Here is a 21,183-nt window from a genome sequence, read left to right as displayed (position 1 = left end):
CAACAACTACATGGTCTAAACAATTCCAAACCATAGCCACCCATATCCTCATCGCTGCACAATTGGCATTGGCTCAATCACCGACCATCCAAGATGTGATCATAATACTTAAAAATCACATCAAAATTGAATATTTCTTCTCTAAAGCCAAACTCGCCACTATGAAATTCTACAAAGTCTGGGACCTCTGGCTCAAAGACTCCAGAAGCATGCATTTGGACTAATCCCTTGGTCTATAATACCCTATAGTACTTTGTGTTTTTCTAGTTCAACATTCACTGGTAACGCACAAATCAGTAACATTACATGATGGTTTAGATCGACACGTGTGATTGCCAGTCAGTTAAACATTTTTAGTCAAACCTACAATAAGTTCTCAATATAGTCCAAGTATTGTTTACCTTTCATATATGTGCAAAATGATAGCTTAACTATTTGTATTTCTTTGAATTCTACACTTGATTGTTCTACTACTCGATATGCACACATACTACACTTTTTATTTATTTTTATTTTTTTTACCAAAAATATGTAGAAGAATACATATCGGCCTAAACTGTTGTTTGTGTTTTTTTTTTTTTTTGTATTTTTTTGGGATATTTATTATAGCAAAAAGTAAAAAAAAAAATGTGTTTTTTTCAAAATTTTCACTCCTTTTTGTTTATAGCACAATAAATTAAAACCACAGAGGTGATCAAATACCACCAAAAGAAAGCTCTATTTATGGTGAAAAAAATTATTTGGGTACAGTGTTGCATGACCGCGCAATTGTCATTCAAATTGCAACAACGCTGAAAACTGAAAATTGGCCTGGGCAGGAAGGGGGTGAAAATGCCCTGTATTGAAGTGGTTAGCCCCCTGACATGCCACATTTGGCATGTCATTTTTGCCCACGCTAGTAATGCCGGTGCAGAGGAGAGGCGGGGGAGAGAACCAAGGTTTCGGGCGGCCATATAGCTGGACCGTGGGACGGGTGAGTGTGTGTTTATTAAACGTCAGCAGCTACACTTTTTGTAGCTGCTGACACTTAAACTGAAAAACGAGTGGAACTCTGATTTTTTATTTATTTATTTATTATTATTTTTTTGATTAAAGCGGATTTCAATTAATAAAAAAAAATATATATTTTTTATTATTATAAAAAGAACATATATTTTATCCACCCTGCCCTGTTGGCACCACCCGGTTCTACAAAAGTTGGAGGCTAAATTATTGGTCGAACAGTGACTGCATTTTATTCTATTTTTTTTATGTTACCCCAACATACCTTTGTTGCAACACTACATAACTGTCATAATACACAAGTTATTTCACAGCAGTGATGTAAATGGACCCTTACTCAATCATTTTATTGATTTGGTAATGTTTGTGTAAGTCTATTGATTCATCGGAAGTTTTTTATGGTTGGTTTCACACATACAGCTGCGTTAGTTTCAGCGTATTTCATTTTTAAATACAGTGATTCACCAACAGTAAATATTTGGTGAATGTCACATTTTAATGCTTCAGTTAGAGATGTGCACCACAGAAAAATTTGTTTCGTATTCATTCATTAATTAAATGATTTCCTTTCGTCGTATTCGTTATGTTAGAATGATTCCTTTTCTAAATTTGTTTCATATATTCAGATTTGTTTCGTACATTCGTCGCTTCGAATCGATTCATATTTTTGGAAGTTATTTCAGAAGATTGGCTATATTTGTTTTAACGTGTTAATTATTTTGGGAGATTAGTTCTACACCTCCCTGCTAGCCCAACCCACAAAGAGAAATGGAAGCTGCTGATTGGACGATATCGACTTGAGTTGCATGCATCCCAAAGTAGCGAATGGAACAAAATGAAAGTAGGAATCCTCTTATTTCACTTCAAGGCTAGGTTCACATCTGTGTGTGTGTGGTGCTGCTGCGGGACCTGCACAAATACCGGCAGCCACAACCACCCACACAGAGAAATGCGGGACCCGCGGGTGGGTGCCATTAATTCTAATGCCACGCTTCCGGCACTGGAAATCGCAATCATACTGGGAACCGAGGTTCCTGTGCGGGCTGCGATTTCATGCAGGGACTACTTTCTTGCGGGTTGTGGGGCATGGTAGCCCATTCAAATGAATGGGCTCTCATGTCCATGCAAACCATGGCCCACACAGCTGCACACGAGTGAACCTAGCTTTATACCTTGCTGTATTTATTGCAGTATGTTTCCATTTAAAAAAAAAATCACGCCGCTCTCAACCAAATAAAACAAATGGATCCTACTCCAATTCAATTTTTATGTTACCTCCAATTCTTCAAACATTAACAATTACATTAACAAAAGTCCCAAACTATCGCATCATGCCATCTAAATGAAACAAAGTCATTTGTTGTTTTTGTTATAATTTATTTCTGATTTTTTAAAATTCTTTACCATTGTGATTTGGAGATTCGGGTATATCTGAATCTCCAAATAACGAAAATTGAGTTTGAATTTTGATTCGTAGCGAATTGCATCGCACATGTCTAGCCTCAGTCCACCATGATGAATGTAATTCAGAAAAACATGTGTTTCCTTGCACTAATTTGGGAAAAATTATGCATGCTTTTTTTTTTGTCCTGTTCATACACTAAAAAGCTCATGTCAACCTTTGCATAGGTGTGGTCGGGCCCTTAAAGGAACTCTGTCAGCACAGGGTACTTTTACAGAATAGGTTACCCGTTTAAAGAAGCGTTTATATACTCAACCTTTCCAGCAGCCGTACATTGAAAATCTGTTCCCCAGCCACTGCAAGTACTCATCTGTTTGAGTTGAATACTTGCTTCCCCTGCCAACTGCTTTTGGTTCCCCCCACCAGCTCATATGTTTTGTAGTGATGTATGAGCTGGTGGGTGGAACCACAGTAGCCAGAGGGGGAGCGAGTGTTCCACACACCTAGAAGTGTAGAATACATGTAGGGGCTGGGGAGCGAAGATGCAGCAGCTTTTCAATACACGGGCCTTCTGCGGCAACAGGTCATCTTTAACAGGCACTACTTATACTGTATATGTTGATCTGCTTGCATGACTAGCAGATGAATGGCTTAATCCAAAGTTACATATTCCACAGTTAAAGCAGAACGGAACTCTTCCAGAAATGTAAAGTCTTCAAGTGCCCTCGTCAACATCAACATCTTTCTTTTTTGGGTTCGGCATCTATGGGAATCTTGATTGGCCAGGCTAGGATGATATAACCCCGACCCAATTGGTTCCAGTTGGTCCATCTTGGCATTGAGGCATGCTGAAACGTACACTGAGCTGTGCATGCTGAACAAGAGTTTTGGCCCAGAGGGGATGAACAGCGGGGTAGGCCAAAGTCACCATTCTGATGTAAATAGGTAGCTGGGTGGTGGGTATGTGTGTTAATTAGTGTCACTTGCCTTCTACGTTCCCGTGCTAGCAGGCCCCTCTCTCTCCACCCCTGGTGCTTCAGGGATTCTCAACTGATGCAGGTTTTTAAGGGGCTGTACCTATTTAAAGCAGCTTAGTTACAGCATCCAGTACCCAATGGCTTGGTTTGGCTCTTCCTCTTGGGTTCACTTGTCTGCTGCCTGCCCCAACCTTTGGCCCATCTACCAGTTCTTTTTCTTCTCAACAGCACAGTTCCTGGCTTTTTTCCAGTACTACCTGTATGCCCTTATGCTGCTCACCTCCAGTTTCTGTGGGTTACTTGCCACAAGTTAGGTCTTGTTTACACAGGCTTACGTAAGCATGCATCCATGCAAAGGGCCGTGCTTGCCTGCATGGGGTTCAGAGGTGCTCCTTGCATCTATGTCCCTGCCTCCCTCCCTGGTTTTGGGGATTTATTTTTGGTAATTGATGCTGGGGTTGAGTTTTCACTATCTAAACCAGGGTTCCATTAAACTCTAGGGTTCCTCCAGAGGTTGCTAGGGGTTCCTTGAGTAAATAGAAATTTCTGCCTCCGTTCCCACTGACACCAATGATCTGTTTAGCTATCTGTAAGGGGGGAACTCTTCCCAATGACCACAAGTGTAAGGAGCATTTTTCTCCAACCATCACACTAATGCAGGGGTCTTCAAACCTTCTAAATAAAAGGTCAGTTGCCTGTCCTTTACACTTTAGTAGGGGCAGACTGTGGCCTTTTTGGAATAGAAAATGTCTTGGTGTCAGTGAGAGTAAACAATGCAATCATTGGTGTCAGTGGGAGGAATAGTGCTCCAATATTGATGTCACTGTGAATAATAGCTGCCACATCATTGGTGTTAGTGGGGGGAATAATGCCCCATCATTGGTGTTAGTGGGGGGAATAATGCCCCATCATTGGTGTTAGTGGGGGGAATAATGCCCCATCATTGGTGTTAGTGGGGGGAATAGTGCCCCGTTATTCGTGTCTGTAGAAAGAATAGTGCCACATTATTGTCAATGGGAGAAATAGTGCCCCATTATTGGTGTAAGTTGGAGGACTAATGCCTTATCACTTGTGTCAGTGAGAGGAATAATGCCCCATCACTTGTGTCAGTGGGAGGAATAATGCCCCTCATTGGTGTTAGTGAAAGCAATAGTGTCTCATCATTGTCATTGAGGGGAATGGTGCCTCATTGTTGGTGTCAGTAAGAGGAATAGTGTCCCAAGGGCCGATAAAGGCAAGCAAAAGACTACATCCGACCCCCACTGCACTAATGTATCTTGAGTTGCAAATATAGCCATTTGTAACAGGGGTCCCCTGAGACCGGAAAGTTATTTCAAGGGTTCCTCTTTGTTGAAACGGTTGAGAAAGGCTGCTCTAAACAATAACTATGGATATAAGTGTGCATTTCTTTCATAATCTTACCGAATAATAATTGTATTTCCCTTTTTTGAACACCTGTACGAAGCAGTTCCTCTTTTATACGGATTTACTGATTGAACCTAAAAATATTCTCCCGGAGATTTCTAAGGCTGTCATGTCTGCTCAGGTTCTTCAGACTTCTACTAGGAACTTGTTTGAGAGATAGGGGCTTAGTCAAGCAGAAACTTATCACAGAAGTTGTCATCAGTATTTGGTGGTCTTTGAAGCTTAACCATTTGCATCCTGGGTAATTTTTTTTAGGTTTTTTCCCACACGCCTAAAATCACAATTTTAATCACCTAGAAGATTACTTAGAACCCCCCCAAGTAATTATGTATTTTCTGAAAGCAGAGACCTTGCAGAATAAATCGGTAACAATACAAAATTTTATGCCACATGTTATTTGTGCAGCTTTTTATCGTGCATATTTTAAGGAAAGAATAAACTAATTTTAGTGCACACAAAACCATCCTGCTCCTTCAAATTTTCTTGTCACTGGTCAAAAATGAACATCGATTTGACTCCACTAATCCTAAATTGAACAAACGTCCTTAAAAACTAAAACTGTATAAAATTGTCCTTGTATATAGCTAGATTTAGGAGAGCAGAGTTGGGTGGCATGGAAGGCAGAGAGAGTTTATATTAAACCTTTTATTTCCCGGCATGGCTTGGGTTTGAGATTTTAAGGTCTCTTTAAGCCTGGAGAAAGCTATGCAGTGCTGTTGAACTAGTGGTTAGAACAGATGGGCGTTTTGTATGTATAAGTATCTGTATTGTGTTTGTGGCTATCTAGACATCGGTGTCGTCTGTGGGTTACACCGTGCATAGCAGTTCTATCCCTTCCTTGTATTACTAAAAATGTGTTTTTAGTTTTACTGATCTTCCTATTGGAGTGGTTTTCAAAGTCCCTAACCTGACAGAGGCTCTAACCCAGTGATGTCTTGATAGGCCTCAGGTGCAGATCTCAACATCACCATAGGGCTGCACATAAAAAGAAGTTAATATTCAGTCTCACAGACCCACGAGAGGATATAGCTAAAGACTATGGGCGTATTACAAGGGATGGTCATAGAGAGACTGTGGACATCATACAAGGGATGGTCATAGACTCTGGACATCATACAAGGGATGGTCGGAGACTGTGGACATCATACAAGGGGTGGTCGGAGACTGTGGACATCATACAAGGGGTGGTCGGAGACTGTGGACATCATACAAGGGGTGGTCGGAGACTGTGGATATCATACAAGGGGTGGTCGGAGACTGTGGACATCATACAAGGGGTGGTCGGAGACTGTGGACATCATACAAGGGGTGGTCGGAGACTGTGGACATCATACAAGGGGTGGTCGGAGACTGTGGACATCATACAAGGGGTGGTCGGAGACTGTGGACATCATACAAGGGGTGGTCGGAGACTGTGGACATCATACAAGGGGTGGTCGGAGACTGTGGACATCATACAAGGGGTGGTCGGAGACTGTGGCCATCACATCATACAAGGGGTGGTCGGAGACTGTGGACATCACATCATACAAGGGGTGGTCGGAGACTGTGGACATCACATCATACAAGGGGTGGTCAGAGACTGCGGACATGATACAAGAGATGGTCAGAGACTGCGGACATGCTGCAGGTGTTATTGGAGACTGGGAACATGCTTCAAGAGACCATAATAGACCAGAGACACATTACACGAGACTGCTAGATATCATTGCTTTATCAGGGCAATATGGAAGCACAGATTCATGTCTCCATGGGGCCCCAAGGGCTGCACAATAAGTGGCAAAGGGCCACAGGCTTGGCACCAAGGCTCTAACTCTTCCCTGCTTTATATAAATCAAAGAACAACTTTAAAATAATACTGTGAGCTTTATATTATTTCTTGTGCTGGCAGAAATTATGTTCTCGTAACCCCTTTCTCTACATGTATAACAAGTGTGTCTTATCCTTCCCAGAACCCCCTGAGCCCCTGCAGTAACACACTTGTGTATGTTGTGTTGCCAGGACTGTGCGGTGTAACATGTGTGCATATCTCTGGCAGTATGCCTGTTAGGGGAGGGGGGGGGCACAGGCAGAGCAGACAGAGAGAACGTCTAGCGGGGGCTGGGCACATACCTGGGTTTTTCAGATTTATCTACAGCTGACTCTCTGCATAGCTACCATACTTTCAGCTTAACGCAGGAAATGAGTGTATGCATGTCCACAAATGTTTTGTGTGTTGTGGATGTGTCTGTGCATGCACAGGGTGTTCCTGCAATGACGTCTTGTCATGGAGGAGACATACAGTACATGCTATGTAGAGCCCGGGGAGTAGAAGTCATTATAATGGGCCTGCCAGTCTAGAGCAGGGGTCCTCTGTTTCAGACAGACCAGGGCCCGGTAAATTCTTCAGAAATCTTCCTTGTCCGACCCAACATTATAAATAAAAAGTGTATACTCCTACAGTAAAAGTATACAAATGCAAAATATGTATTTCAATTCTATTAAAAAAATATGTAATCAATCGTAAATATGAATTACTGTGATTTAAATCAATGCGATGGCAAAGAATATTCCCCCAAATCATGACTGCTGAGAAGCATAGACTCATTTATGACCAACTAATAACCAATACCTTGCCCCCCCAAAAAGACACGGAAGCTGATTAGTTTGGAAATCGGGCAAGGCCACAGCTTTTATTGAACTTTTCAAAAGTACAACTTTCCAAATGTACTAAACTACAATGCCAGCCACAGTATACCATGTGCACCCATAAAACATAAACTCACATAGTCTAAGCCCTTGTACACACGGTCGGAGATTCAGACGGAATGTGTCCTATCGGACAGTTTTGTCGGATATTCCGACTGTGTGTGGTCTCCATCGGACTGTTTCTGTCAGAATATCCGACGGACCAAGTTTTCCAACTTGCCGGTAAAATTTTCAGACAAAATGCTCCGATCGGACATACTCCGATCATGTGTAGCCTACTCCGACGGACAAAGTGCCAGACATGCTCAGATCAAATTCCTAGACCAAAGCTATTGGCTACTAGCCTGAACGTAGTCCCGTCGTAACGAAATAACGTCATCACGTTATGTACAATCGGATTTTCCGACAACTTAGTCCGACCGTGTGTATGCAACATTCCAGACCTCTTCTGGAATTAATCCGTCGGAATTACTCCGACGGATTTGGTAGTCGGAATCTCCGACTGTGTGTACAAGGGCTAAGAGGCCTGTCATTACCATCGGTGCCAGACAGGCCTTCGAGTGACCCCAAAATTTAAGCCCATAAAGCAGCATCAAGTGCTGGCAAGGTCAAAACCGTCAATAAAGCTGTGACAAAACATCATGGGTGGGCAGGTGGGCAACTCTCCTTAGAGCAGTTGGATGTGCCTCAGGGTAGCCTTTTCATAGAGTTCAGGCTCCACCAAGTCACTTCAGGTCTTTGTAGCCAATCCTAAGGAAGCTACTTAACTTCCCTTTTTAGGTTCACACCCACAGTGATGCCATGCTTCCAGCAGTCAAGACTCCCTTAAGGCGGTTCAAGGGGCCTTCATTGGTGTTAGTGGGATCGGCGGCCCCAAAGGATAGTAGGCCTTTAAGAGTACCTAAACCCTATGTGAAAGAAAAAATTAACACGGCCCTCAGAAACATTGCTCATACTACTACGGTATGATATAATCATTAGTACATTATGACCTCATTCACACCGGTGGACTACAGCGTACACCCATGCAAGGACTGTGTTTACCCGCACAGGTATTCTGTGTATCCCTGTGTAGGCATTGATGTCAATTGGGACACAGCAGGTACATGGGCACAACTGCTGTTCCTAATTTGACATCTGTGCGGGTGCACGCCTCCGGACGCACTTAGGGACATGCACCTGCAACCACACAAATGCCAGTCTGGGAGCAGTGGCTGTGTCAATACAGCCACTGTGTTCCAATTGATATCAATGGGACTGCCTGCAGAACGCCTACGCATCCCCGTGTAAATAAGCATGGCCCTTGCATGGGCGTATGCTGGTGTGAATGATGACTTGCCTGCCAAGCGATCCTTTCCAGTGCTGGGGTGTCGGTGCCCTCAGCTGTCTTCAGGAACCGGCTATTCCCCCATTGTGTGTACTTTTTTTTTTTTTCCTCTGGCACTGGCGAAGCGATGCTGTCAGTCATAGACTACCTGCCACACAACCCTGTCCTTAATGTGACCGTAAGGGCCATGTGACACTTGGGATCCTCTCTCTGATGACAACTCACCAGAAACAGGATTGCAGAGTATTCACACAGGCACTAAAAACACCACGTACAGGATCTACCTTCGTACCCTGCTGTATTCAAATCTATGGGCCCGTTGAGAAAGCTGCTGGGTGGTAAAAGCGGGCAAGCAAGCCTGTAGGTAGGTGGGGGGGCAGTGAAGTGCAGCATCAATAATTTACAGTCAAGTGCAATAGAAAACTTCTATTGACTTAATGCAACGACCGTTCAAAGCAACCCAGAGGGACGCCTGCCCAAGCGGGCGCACTCAGTTTCCAATAATGTGTAGAGAGGGTATCAGTCAGGATATCAGGGTCTGTGTTAAGAGAGCTGAATGCGACCTGGCTGTCTCGTGCCTAAGCGGGATGAGGTCCAAAGGAATTGTTACCCTACGCTTTCCCTCCCATTCCTTACCACTAGTACTGCCCCTAATGGACCAGGTACCCTTCCCTACACTGATTACTGACATAAAGCACTCCAAACCTAGGAGCCAGGGCCTTAAAAAAGCTCTGCCTGACCCAAGATGGCTGCCAGAGTCACATGGGGCAGCAGCATCCATTAGGATACAGTGAAGGAAAAAAAGTATTTGATCCCCTGCTGATTTTGTACTTTTGCCCACTGACAAATGATCAGTCTATAATTTTAATGGTAGGTTTATTTGAACAGTGAGAGACAGAATAACAACAAAAGAAAAAAATCCTGAAAAACGGATTTCAAAAAAGTTATAAATTGGTATGCATTTTCATGAGTGAAATAAGTATTTGACCCCTTCTCAAAACATGACTAAGTACATGGTGGCAAAACCCTTGTTGGCAATCACAGAGGTCAGACGTTTCTTGGAGTTGGCCACCAGATTTGCACACATCTCAGGAGGGATTTTGTCCCACTGCTCTTTGCAGATCCTCTCCAAATCATTAAGGTTTTGAGGTTGATGTTTGGTAATTCGAACCTTCAGCTCCCTCCACGTATTTTCTATGGGATTAAGGTCTGGAGACTGGCTAGGCCACTCCAGGACCTTAATGTGCTTCTTCTTGAGCCACTCCTCTGTTGCTCTGGCTGTGTGTTTTGGGTCATTGTCGTGCTGGAATACCCATCCACAACCCATTTTCAATGCCTTGGTTGAGGGAAGGACGTTTTCACCCAAGATTTGATGGTACATGGTCCCGTCCATCGTCCCTTTGATGTGGCGAAGTTGTCCTGTCTCTTTAGCAGAAAATTCACGTCCAAAGCATAAATGTTTCCACCTCCATGTTTGACGGTGGGGATGGTGTTCTTGGGGTCATAGGCAGCCTTCCTCCTCCAAACACGACGAGTTGAGTTAATGCCAAAGAGCTTGATTTTGGTCTCATCTGCCCACAACACTTTCACCCAGTTCTCCTCTGAATCATTCAGATGTTCATTAGCAAACTTCAGATGGGCTGTACATGTGCTTTCTTGAGGAGGTGGTCCTTGCACACACTACGCCATTTCAATCCTTCATGGTGTAGTGTGTTACCAATTGTTTTTTTGGTGACTATGGTCTCAGCTGCCTTGAGATCATTGACAGGATTCTCCCGTGTAGTTCTGGGCTGATTTCTCAACGTTCTCATGATCATCGAATCTCCACAAGGTGAGATTTTGCATGAAGCCCCAGACTGAGGGAGATTGACAGTTATTTTGTGTTCCATTTGCGAATAATCGCACCAACTGTCACCCTCTCACCAAGCTGCTTGGCGAAAATCTTGAAGCCCATTCCAGCCTTGTGTAGATTTATAATCTTGTCCCTGACATCCTTGGACAGCTCTTTGGTCATGGTGGAGAGATTGGAATCTGATTGCTTCTGTGGACAGGTGTCTTTTTTTTTTTTTTTTTTTTTTATACAGGTAACAAGCTGAGATTAGGAGAACTCCCTTTGAGAGTGCTCCTAATCTGAGCTTGTTACCTGTATAGAAGACACCTGGGAGCCACAAATCTTACTGATTGATAGGGGATCAAATACTTATTTCACTCATTAAAATTCAAATCAATTTATAACTTTTTTGAAATGCATTTTTTCTGGATATTACTGATCATTTCTTTGTCAGTGGGCAAACGTAAAAAATCAGCAGGGTGTCAAATACTTTTTTTCCCTCACTGTAGCTTCCCCAGTGACCCAGGAAACCATAGAGGAACTTAAAGGTGTTGTAAAGGTAAATGTTTTTTCACCTTAATGCATTCTATGCATTAAGGTGAAAAAACATCTGACAGTGCCTGCGCCCCCAGTCCCCCCGTTTTACTTACTTCACCCCTTGAAAGTCCCACGCTCGTCCCCCGACGTCCTTTCCACCGTTCAGCCTGGCCGCTGATTGGCTGGAGTGGATGGATGGAAAGCAGTGCAGCCATTGGCTCGCACTGCTGTCAATCACATCCACTGACGAGAAGTGCCGGGGGGCGGGGCCGTGTGATACAGCGAGTGGCTATAGCCGCCGGCTGTATCAAGGGAGCGCGCCCGCAGATGCTTCTCACCATGCGAGGGAGCTCGCATGAACGTGAGAAGCACCTGCAGGAGGAAGCAGAGACAGCCGCCGAGGGACCCCAGAAGAGCAGGTTCGGGGCCACTCTGTGCAAAATGAGCTGCACGGTGGAGGTAAGTATAACATGTTTGTTATTTAAAAAAAAAAAAAAATCACTTTACAATCCCTTTAATTTGCTCTCCAGCTGTAGTGGAGGAAGTAGTCTGCACCTGCCTACAAGCCGCTCAGTGCTGTACATACTGTATGTCATGTCCACCATGCTTTGCACATCTTTATACTACCCTACAACCACATGTAATGCACACAGTTGTGGAGCGGAAGGTCAGCATTTTGAGGGTTAAAGCAGGCATTGAAGAGGCAATATATTGCCTCCCCAACTGCAGCCCATACACATGTAGGGGGCGCGGGCATCCCAAGGGGCCAGGCCCCCAATCAACGAGACCGAGTTGTTGCTGCTGTGCTAACTACCAATTGCTAAAGCTGGGTGGCCGTGGAGTAAGCTGATGCAACTCTTAGTCCGGCTGCAGGGGGAAAGCGGAGTGATATCATCTGCACTCTGCCCCTCCCTGCAGACCGGATGCTGGTTTGGGTGCCAAGCCAGTTGCAGCTCAGATGTGTGGAAGAGCTGCGCTGCATGTGGCCTGCAGGACTGCTTAGTGATCACTATGGACTGGTCTGAAGAACAGGCTGTTTGTAACCGTCTCTTTGCTCGCCCGGGCTGTCTCTTTGCTATATGGGGGTATCATTGCTGGATTGGATTAATTTTCATATATTAAAGTTGTAGTTATTTTTTTGTACCCTGCAAGGTAAAAGCATAATGTGCTAGTATGCCTCGCATACTAGCACATTATGTAAAACTTGCCTTAGAACAAAGCCCTTCCAGCAGGGAGCTATCACCGCTGACGGGGCTTTCATCGTCACCCATCTGGCTGTGTGGCTGGGCGGAGCCGCGATGACGTCTCTGCCGTGCATGCATGTGGGAGCCGCTGTGTATGGCACAGGACACTGAAGGAATGGCCGGAGGGGGGGGGGGGATTTGGGGGGTGGCGGGTGTTGGCTAGGGTTGCCACCTGTCCAGGATTCACCCGGACAGTCTGGGTTTTTAACATTTACATTACTGAAGGGCAGAGTGATGGTGTCAGCAAGAGCAATTTGGCTTCACCCACTGTTCATCGCGGTGCAATAAGAGCGCTGCATTACTACTCTCCTTGGGGCACCCAAAGGTTTTTTAATCATATAATGTTTACTAAGAAAATAAATAATTTGCCCTATGCCCCTAAAGTGTTCAGGTTTGGCTTGAAGAAAAGGTGGCAACCCTAGGGTCTAACGCTGCGTAAGAGGCCCTAAAATTTCTGATGGCTGCCCTGTCCGCCCCTCTGATGGTAGCCTGTAGTAGTTGCTCTGCTCTCTATACAGACTATGTACAGCACAGGGATGATATCACTGCTACTTTGACAAAATAATATCTAGGTTTGCAATGAGGTTTAGTCCACAAAAAGTAGATTTATACCCTCTTTGGCTAATGAGGAATATATTTAAATGAGCATTTTTATGGCTGGCGTTCAGCTTTAACTGGTGACTTTGATGAGACGTCAAAATTCGCTGATCGATAACGGCGCTGTTTTACCCACATTGGTCGCATAATTAGACATCGCGCATTTGTGGATCATGCAGACACAGCTATATTTTACTTGGGGACTATAAAGTTTCCCCTTTAATTATCCATTTTAAACTTGGGAGACTTGGTTTTCTCTTTACATTTAATTACCACGGTAAGGCTATCCATTATTTACGGTAAGGTAGGCTTCAGGTCCTACTGTCTGGTGGACATTCCATTTTGGTGCCGACACGACGACGTTGTGCAGAAATAATTTTTTATGACTGTTAACTTGTATAACTGAGAGACACATTCTCGTTCTCAGTGGGGTGAGAAGGAGCACGGGGATGGGATTCCACTCCTCCTCGTCATGTGATAAAGCTTGCCTTAATTTATGGCTTTTACTGGTTTGTTTATCTCCTAGTGAGATATTTGGGATTTTCTTTTCCTCCTTTAGTAGATCTATAGGTTCAGGCAATTTATATATGTCCTTTATTTATATAGTGTTGACATATTACAAAATGCTTTACAGAGTGCATATAGCCATTCAAATCCATCCCTGTCCCTCCGGAGATAATATAAACTCTATGCTGTTAAAGTGGGGCTCCACCCTAAAGTGGAACCTCTGCTCATTGGAACCCTCCCCCCCCCCCTCCGGCGCCACATTTGGCACCTTTCAGAGGGGAGGGGGGTACAGATACAGGTATCTGCACCCACTCCTGGCATAAATATCCGCAGAATCTGCGGATATTTACGCCACTTCCTGCGGGTCCCCCTGTTGTCCGCTGGGAAACACACGGATCCCAGAGACAGCAGGGACCATCCTTATTGCGCAGCACAATTCGCGCATGCGCAGTAGGGAACCGGGAAGTGAAGCCGCAAGGCTCCACTTCCTGATTCCCATACATAAGATGGCGGCGGCAGCACCCGAGAGACGATCGAGAGATCGGCTTCAGGGTGCCGACATCGCGGGCGCGCTGGGCGGGTAAGTGTCCTTATTTTAAAAGTCAGCAGCTGCAGTATTTGTAGCCGCTGACTTTAAAAAAATAAATAAAAAAATGGCGAACTCTCGCTTTAATGTCCTAGTGAGCTTTAAACCCAAGACCTAAAATGAAGTGTATTGCCATTTCGTAGGATGATGCAGTGTTAAAGAAGCCTATAAATTCAAAAAGCCTTATATACGATGCTGTGGTAAAGGAGGAACCAGTTTGACTGCCATGGGAGATCCAGGAGATCAACATATTTTTAGAAGTTTGTTTCTCTGTGGACTTTCTGAGAAGATTTCTCAGGAAAAGGAGTACGTGCTTCAGTGGCATAACTACAGATCATGGAACACCATAGTAACATTTTAATGGGGCCTCTTGACCATCTACCTGCTCTTACTGATCTAAACCAGAGGTTTCCAAACAAAGGGCCAGTTTACTCTCCGTCAAACTTTAGGTGGTCTGGACTGTGGTCAGTGGAGTAGAAAATGCCTTGGCATCAGTGGGAGTAAATAATGTCATAGGCTTGGTGGTCAGTGGGAGTAAAAAAAAAAATGGTGTCAGTGGGAGAAATAGTGCCCCATAACTGGTGTCAGTGGGAGAAATAGTGCCCCATAACTGGTGTCAGTGGGAGAAATAGTGCCCCATAACTGGTGTCAGTGGGAGAAATAGTGCCCCATAACTGGTGTCAGTGGGAGAAATAGTGCCCCATAACTGGTGTCAGTGGGAGAAATCGTGCCCCATAACTGGTGTCAGTGGGAGAATTCCTTCCCCATTTTTGGGTGTCACAGGGAGGAATAGTGCCCCATAATTGGTGTCGGTGGGAAAATTTGTTCCCAATCCCTGGTGTTACATAGTGAGCAAGGTTGAATAAAGACACCAGTCCATCCAGTTCAACCTGAGTGAGTGTCTACAATTGTCTCTATCCCTGTACATTGCACGTTCACATAGTTCCCTACCCTAGTGGCAGGAATAATACCCCTTGGAATAATATAATCTTTGGTGACAGTGGAAGGAATAGTGTCTCATCATTGGTGTCAATGGAAGGAATGGTCCCCCCAAGGCCTGGATTAAGGCAAGCAAAGGGCCACATCTGGCCAGTGGGCTGCAGTTTGGAGACCCTTAAACGAAACCTAAAGTTTGTCTAAATAAGCTATTCTCAAACAAGGTTTCAGTGGAACTCTAAGGTTCCACCAGAAGTTGTTAGGGGGGTTCCTTGGAGTTGTGGATGACTTACCTTCTTCTATTTGGTGCTTGCATAAATCTGGGGTTATTGGTATTTGAGAGAGTCAGCAGCATGTTGCTGTGTGGTGCCATGTGCCCCAGCAGTACGACTCGTCCTAGAAGAAGGATCAGTTTTTGCTTCACAATGCAATTGTGTGAGGTTATGGGAACACATTAATGGACTCTTCTACTCTTCCAAAATATAACTTTAAAGCCCCATACACACTATCAGATTTTCTGCTGAGTTTTTCCTTCAGATTTACCAAAACCATATAATATGAGGTCAAACCTTAGGAGTTTCAATGTGTATGTAATCAGGTAGGCCCTTCCACTACATGGTTTTGGTAAATCTGAAGGAAAAACTCAGCAGAAAATCTGGTAGTGTGTACGGGGCTTTACGTATTAACACCTTCTCGTCGGCTCCTGTAGGCCCTCAAGGACAGGGGTAGGCAAACTACGGCACCTCCGCTCTTGCGGAACAACAAATCCCATGGGGCATTGGAAGACTCTGACAACCAGAAACATGACTACTTGGTGCAGACATAATGGGACTTGTAGTTATGGAACAGCTGGAGGGCCAAAGTGTGTGTACCCCTGCACTCTGGAAATCTTTAGACTGAAGGCGTGTTATTAACGTGTTAAAGCTTTTATGAGATTTTTAGCGATTTGGGTTTAGATCTACTTTAATTAGCATGAAGGTGCATGTGGGAGGAGGATATCATAACAATACAAAAGGGATGTTGGCACGGCATGAGCAGATACTGGGAAGGATGCCTGTACTGGCGATAAGGATTATACAGCACATTCCATATTCCCTCCCTGCAGACAGCAACAGCTGGGATTCTGCAAGTGCCTTGGGGGCGAGGAGAAAAATAGCTGTCCCTGGCTACACCCCCTGTCAGTGCCACCACTGCTGAGAGCATTGTGACTATGGGAGGTGTATGGAGATGGCGGGGAGGGGAGATTTGTCTCCTGCATACCTGGAATTCTTCTCCGGTCTCTAGCACAGTCCATTATATATTGTTCACTCATCGCCTCTCACCCCTATCCAACCTGTTTGTTCTCCTGCTTGGGGTACACTGTGGGCACTAGGGGTTGGATTAACACCTCTGTGTTATTTTTTAACTTTTCGTGGATAATGGATCACCAATGTCATGTCATGTACAAGGATATGGGGACACCATCCAAAATATTTAGGTTAATGTGACCATGTTGCAAAAAATAAATGTAAAATACCCTTCGAAGAAAAGAAAGTTGGTTTGCCTTTTTTCAAGTTCCTAAGCTACAGTGGCAATGTGCAATGGACCTCCATGAAGAACCAAGAGCTTGGTAGACACATGAGAAGATTTCTCAGGATTGGAGTGGTGTTCAGTGGCATGGGCACCAGGAAAGGTGAATATATGTTTCGGGGATATAACTACAGATCATGGATTGCTATAGCAAATTTTCAATGGGGCCCCCGACAACCTCCCTTACTGTCATAAATTTATTGTCCACTTCTGGAAGATTTGTTACTTTGACTATTGCGCAGTCATGCAACACTGTACACAAACAAAATTTATATATATTTTTCCCCACAAATAGAGCTTTGTTTTGGTGGTACTTGGTCACCACTGGATTGTTTTATTTTTTTTATTTTTTGTGTTATAAACGTAAAAAGAGCAAACATTTTGAGAAACGAACAATATTTTTTACATTCTGCTATAAAACATACCGTATCCAATAATAAAAAAAAATCAAACCCTGGATGTGCGTTATCTTCACATTCCTACGTATTTTCCACATTTAAGTTGCCTCAGCAGCCTCCCTAATGCGTGTAAGTTTAAAAAAAATTCATTTTGGTTTTGGATAGTGTAGGGATTGGGAATAGTAAAAAGTAAAAACTCCTACTCAATTTATATTTCCTGTCTGTCTTGATGAGAAAATTGCCCTTCGTTTTTATGTCCCAGAGACACGGCCAGAAGTGGAAATTTCTCCAACGTAAGGGGATATCCCTCTTCGGCAGTTATCAGCAGATCAGGTTTACCCGCTGGAAAATTTCCACTTACCTCTTGTTACTTTGACAACTCAAAAATACTGGATATAACGTCACTTTTGGTAAACCAGAGGCAAAGGTCACCAGGACCCCATAGTGAAGGTGATTCTCGCCAGTGGAGACATGGACAGCAGTAAAAACCACACTGAGGATCTAAAACATGGGTCTTCAAACTATGGCCCTCCAGTTGTTCATGAACTACAATTCCCATCATGCCTAGTCATGTCTGTGAATGTCAGAGTTTTACAATGCCTCATGGGATGTGTAGTTTCGCAACAGCTGGAGGGCCGTAGTTTGAGGATCCCTGATCTAAAATGTACCCATTCTGTTCAAAACTTCGGAAAAAGGGCTTTAAATACATACGTTGAACGTAGTGAAAGAAAATAGAGGATGCAATTGGTTATTTCAACTTCTATATGTTTATAAGTTATAACTATGTATATTCTCATCAAGATGGAAAAGGGAACTCTGCATTTAAGATTTTTCATCACGTGTTATTGGGCATAGTATTGCCAGTACCTTGCTAATATGTTAGCTTTGACCCAGTAACTAATTATAATTCAACACTCTAGGAAGCGGACTATAGGCATACCCCACACAATAGGACCAGAGCATGTATAGTATGTAAAACTAAATTCCCCTAAAAAAAAAAAAGTCAGCAGCTACAAATACTGCAGCTGCTGACTTTTAATAATCGAACACATACCTGTCCCAGCGTCCAGCAATGTGGGGGAATGAAGCCGCGCTTGTTCCTCCCTCCGCTCAGCCATGCCAGCATTCTAACTGTGGGCACCCGGCTGTGGCATGAGCGAGCTGCGCTGCGTCCCGTGATTGGCCGCGCAGTCATCTGGGACCTGTCATGTGTCCCAGATGACTGACAGGAGGGAGGGGGCAGAGCTGAGCCCTTCCTGCGCCGAGGAGAAGTGACGTCAAGAGCCCAGGCACTGAAGGAGGCAGACTACGAGGGACCCCCTAGCAACAGCATTTAGAGGTGAGTTAAAACATATATATATATATATTTTTTTTTTTTTTTTTTTGGAATTTTGATGAATTTTTTTTTTTTTTTTTTGTGCAACACCACTTTAAAGTGAAGCAATACCTTTTTTCACTTCTTAATACATGTACTGCATTGCAATAGTCATTTACAGGCATAACTGATTACCTAGGCAAACTGGCTGACCCCCAATCGGATATGTTGTAGTCCTGAGTCCCTTCTCGGTCCCCAAGTTTGATGATCCTGACGCTTATGGTGCGGGAGCAATGCCATGTCAAGCTGACCAAGCTTTCCTATAGACGCCATTGTTAAAAACCGGGAGCAGTGCCATGTCAAGCTGACCAAGATTCCCCATAGACTTCAATGTGTCCTTACTCCCGAGTGTACGTAAAGTGAGGATATGTGAAGCAGGGTATGCCTGTACTGGAATTTTCATAGGTTGCATGCCAATACTTAACTGGCAATAGGTGAGGCAGAACCTGGCTTGTAACATTTGTCTACATTTTGCCTACTATAGAGCTTTAGAGCTGGTTCACATCTCTGCGGTGCATTTTAAATGCTATTTACATGTGTTTTAAGTGTGTTTCTATTGAACTCTGTAGAACGTGGAAGCAGCAGGATTTTTTAATGCACTGCACCTAAACGCACAAGTGTAAATGGGACCAAATGTTTTTTTTTTTTAATAATTTAGACCAGCCTTTTCTCAACCTTTTTACCCCAGATGAACCCCTGAAATTTTTAGGTCTTGGGGAACCTTTACTAAAACAAATTTATTTGGGGTCCATGGGGGAAAATGCCCTCTACGTTGGTGGTCAGTAGAAAAAAATGCAACCCTTAAGCCTAGTACACATGGAACGAATGTTGGGCTACGTTGGCCGGTTCAGTAGAAACTGGCTGCCATTCAGACTGTGTATACTGCCGCCGGTCCAACCGGCTCCCAATGGTTGACTGGCCGTCCCCCTGTCAGAACCCAATAGCACAGCAGGGGAGATGAGGTCGCTGTACTAACATCAAGGGCTACAAACTGAGCTGTCAGTTTTGTTCAGTCTGCTGGGTTGAACTAAAACAAGCTATTAGTGTGTACCAGGCTTTACAGTGGCGACCCGAATGCCACCCTTACAGACAACTAAAAGGATACTTGGTGTCATACTTCTGGCTTTACCAAGTGGCATTGGCCCCCAGAAATATTCAGGGACCATTAAATGGGTGGTCAATCCGTCACAGCTCAAGGAACCTCTAGCAACCTCTGGAAGAACCCTGGTTGAGAATGGCTGATTTAGACTATAACACTGATCTCACTTGCAGTTGAAGCTAGAAAATCGCAGAGTATTGGCTATTTTATGAACTAGAAGCATTAGGTCTCCTCTTTGTGTCTTTTAGGTCCCTCTGTGGCTCCCTGAACACCTAGACCATTAGAATGGATCAAGAAGACGGTCATTATGGGGTGAGTTTTGTCATGTTTTATGTATATATTTCACTGAAATAATGTTTGTGTATCTTCCTTATCCATCGTGAATGTGGTCAGCAGTACAGTCATATTTTTCTATATCAGTCTCTTGTTTTATCAGTGTTAACAGCAAGATCTATAGATTTTCTACCCACTGGTATTTGGCACGCAAGCCTAATATTAGTAGGATTAGGCGCTAGACATGCTGAAGCTAAACTGGGCCCTATTAATCACAATGTGTCAGAGAAGAATTCTTTGTCAAGGTTGACCATAACAGCCAATCGGATTTATTCATTTTATTCTCTCTTTTTGCATAGAAGAATAAATTGGATGAGCTGACTGATTGTTATGGCCAAACAAGCAATTTTGGACCGTTACTCATTTGGATACACAGATAAGAGGTCCAATGATGAATGCCTAATCTGCAGGATTAGTCATCTTGCTATGCTGGTCATATCTGACAGATGTTGATTGACCCGGCAGGTACTGTGCACTTGGGAGAAAACAAAAGAAACAACAGTACAACACCTGAGATAGCATTAAAAAAATAAATGACTATTTATTGAAAAATAGAAATGCACTCACAAAAGTATGCATGTGTTAGGCATGGCATAAAGGGGACTTGGGAGCCAGAAATGTTTGAGAGGTAGCAGAACCACCAGCCTTGGCCATCGGCTGGCGATGAAGCATAATGAAGATGGAGGAATCCGCTGTCACTGCAACTGCAATCAATATTCAGCCCGAGATTAGAATACCAGACGTCACTGAAGACATACGCGATGTTGACACAGGAAGCGGTTCATAGCCGGCTTCTTCATCAGTCCCAGTGTTGCCAACCACCAGTATTTCTAGTAAAAAATGGGCGCTTCTCTCCTGCCAGTAAATGCCATGACTGACGCTTGGCCGAGACAATCCTAGTGCCTGTTAGGGTTCAGACTGTGCCAGCAGTATGGTGCATGGAAACAGAGCAGCCGGAACCTCGTGTGCAGGTCTGCAGGACGGGAGGAAGACAAGCCGGGAGTGGACTAAAGGGGACCACCTGGCATGGAGAGAGAGGGTCACTGACTCAGGAGGGGACGTGTCATGTTGGTGAGGTGCCATCATCATCTGTGCTGCTGCACACTGCTGTCAGTGTCGCTGTGAGAGCCAATTTCATATGTGTGTGCCGCCCTCTCAAATTCCTGTCCCTGAGCTACTTAATTACCATATCAAAAATAAAATAAGAAATACATTTTTGCCTTAATATCTACTACCATAAATCACTTTGCTAATTGCATATTGTACTTGTTTGTAGCCTAAAATACTGAAATATGCACTTAAAACTGTCATTTTGTAACTTTTGGATATGCCAGTAAAAACTTGACGGTG

The 21,183-nt window shown here is 44.0% G+C and overlaps 1 protein-coding gene across 6 annotated transcripts in view; it reads left to right on the top strand.

Annotated features, from left to right (window-relative positions):
* ARHGEF1 (Rho guanine nucleotide exchange factor 1) overlaps positions 1-21,183 on the top strand; it is a 194,227-nt gene that overhangs the window by 61,551 nt on the left and 111,493 nt on the right. For all 6 annotated transcript variants that reach the window (XM_077456662.1, XM_077456660.1, XM_077456661.1 and 3 more), the window contains one exon: positions 19,749-19,812. In XM_077456662.1, coding sequence (XP_077312788.1) covers positions 19,786-19,812 — 27 coding nt within the window. In that variant the 5' untranslated portion in view covers positions 19,749-19,785. The remainder of the gene's footprint in view (positions 1-19,748; positions 19,813-21,183) is intronic.

This window comes from Lithobates pipiens, unplaced genomic scaffold (assembly GCF_037356315.1).
Source record: "Lithobates pipiens isolate NorthernLeopardFrog02 unplaced genomic scaffold, aLitPip1_a1.2 Scaffold_27, whole genome shotgun sequence".
Classification (NCBI taxonomy): domain Eukaryota; kingdom Metazoa; phylum Chordata; class Amphibia; order Anura; family Ranidae; genus Lithobates; species Lithobates pipiens.
This window is presented reverse-complemented; position numbering and strand designations above follow the sequence as displayed.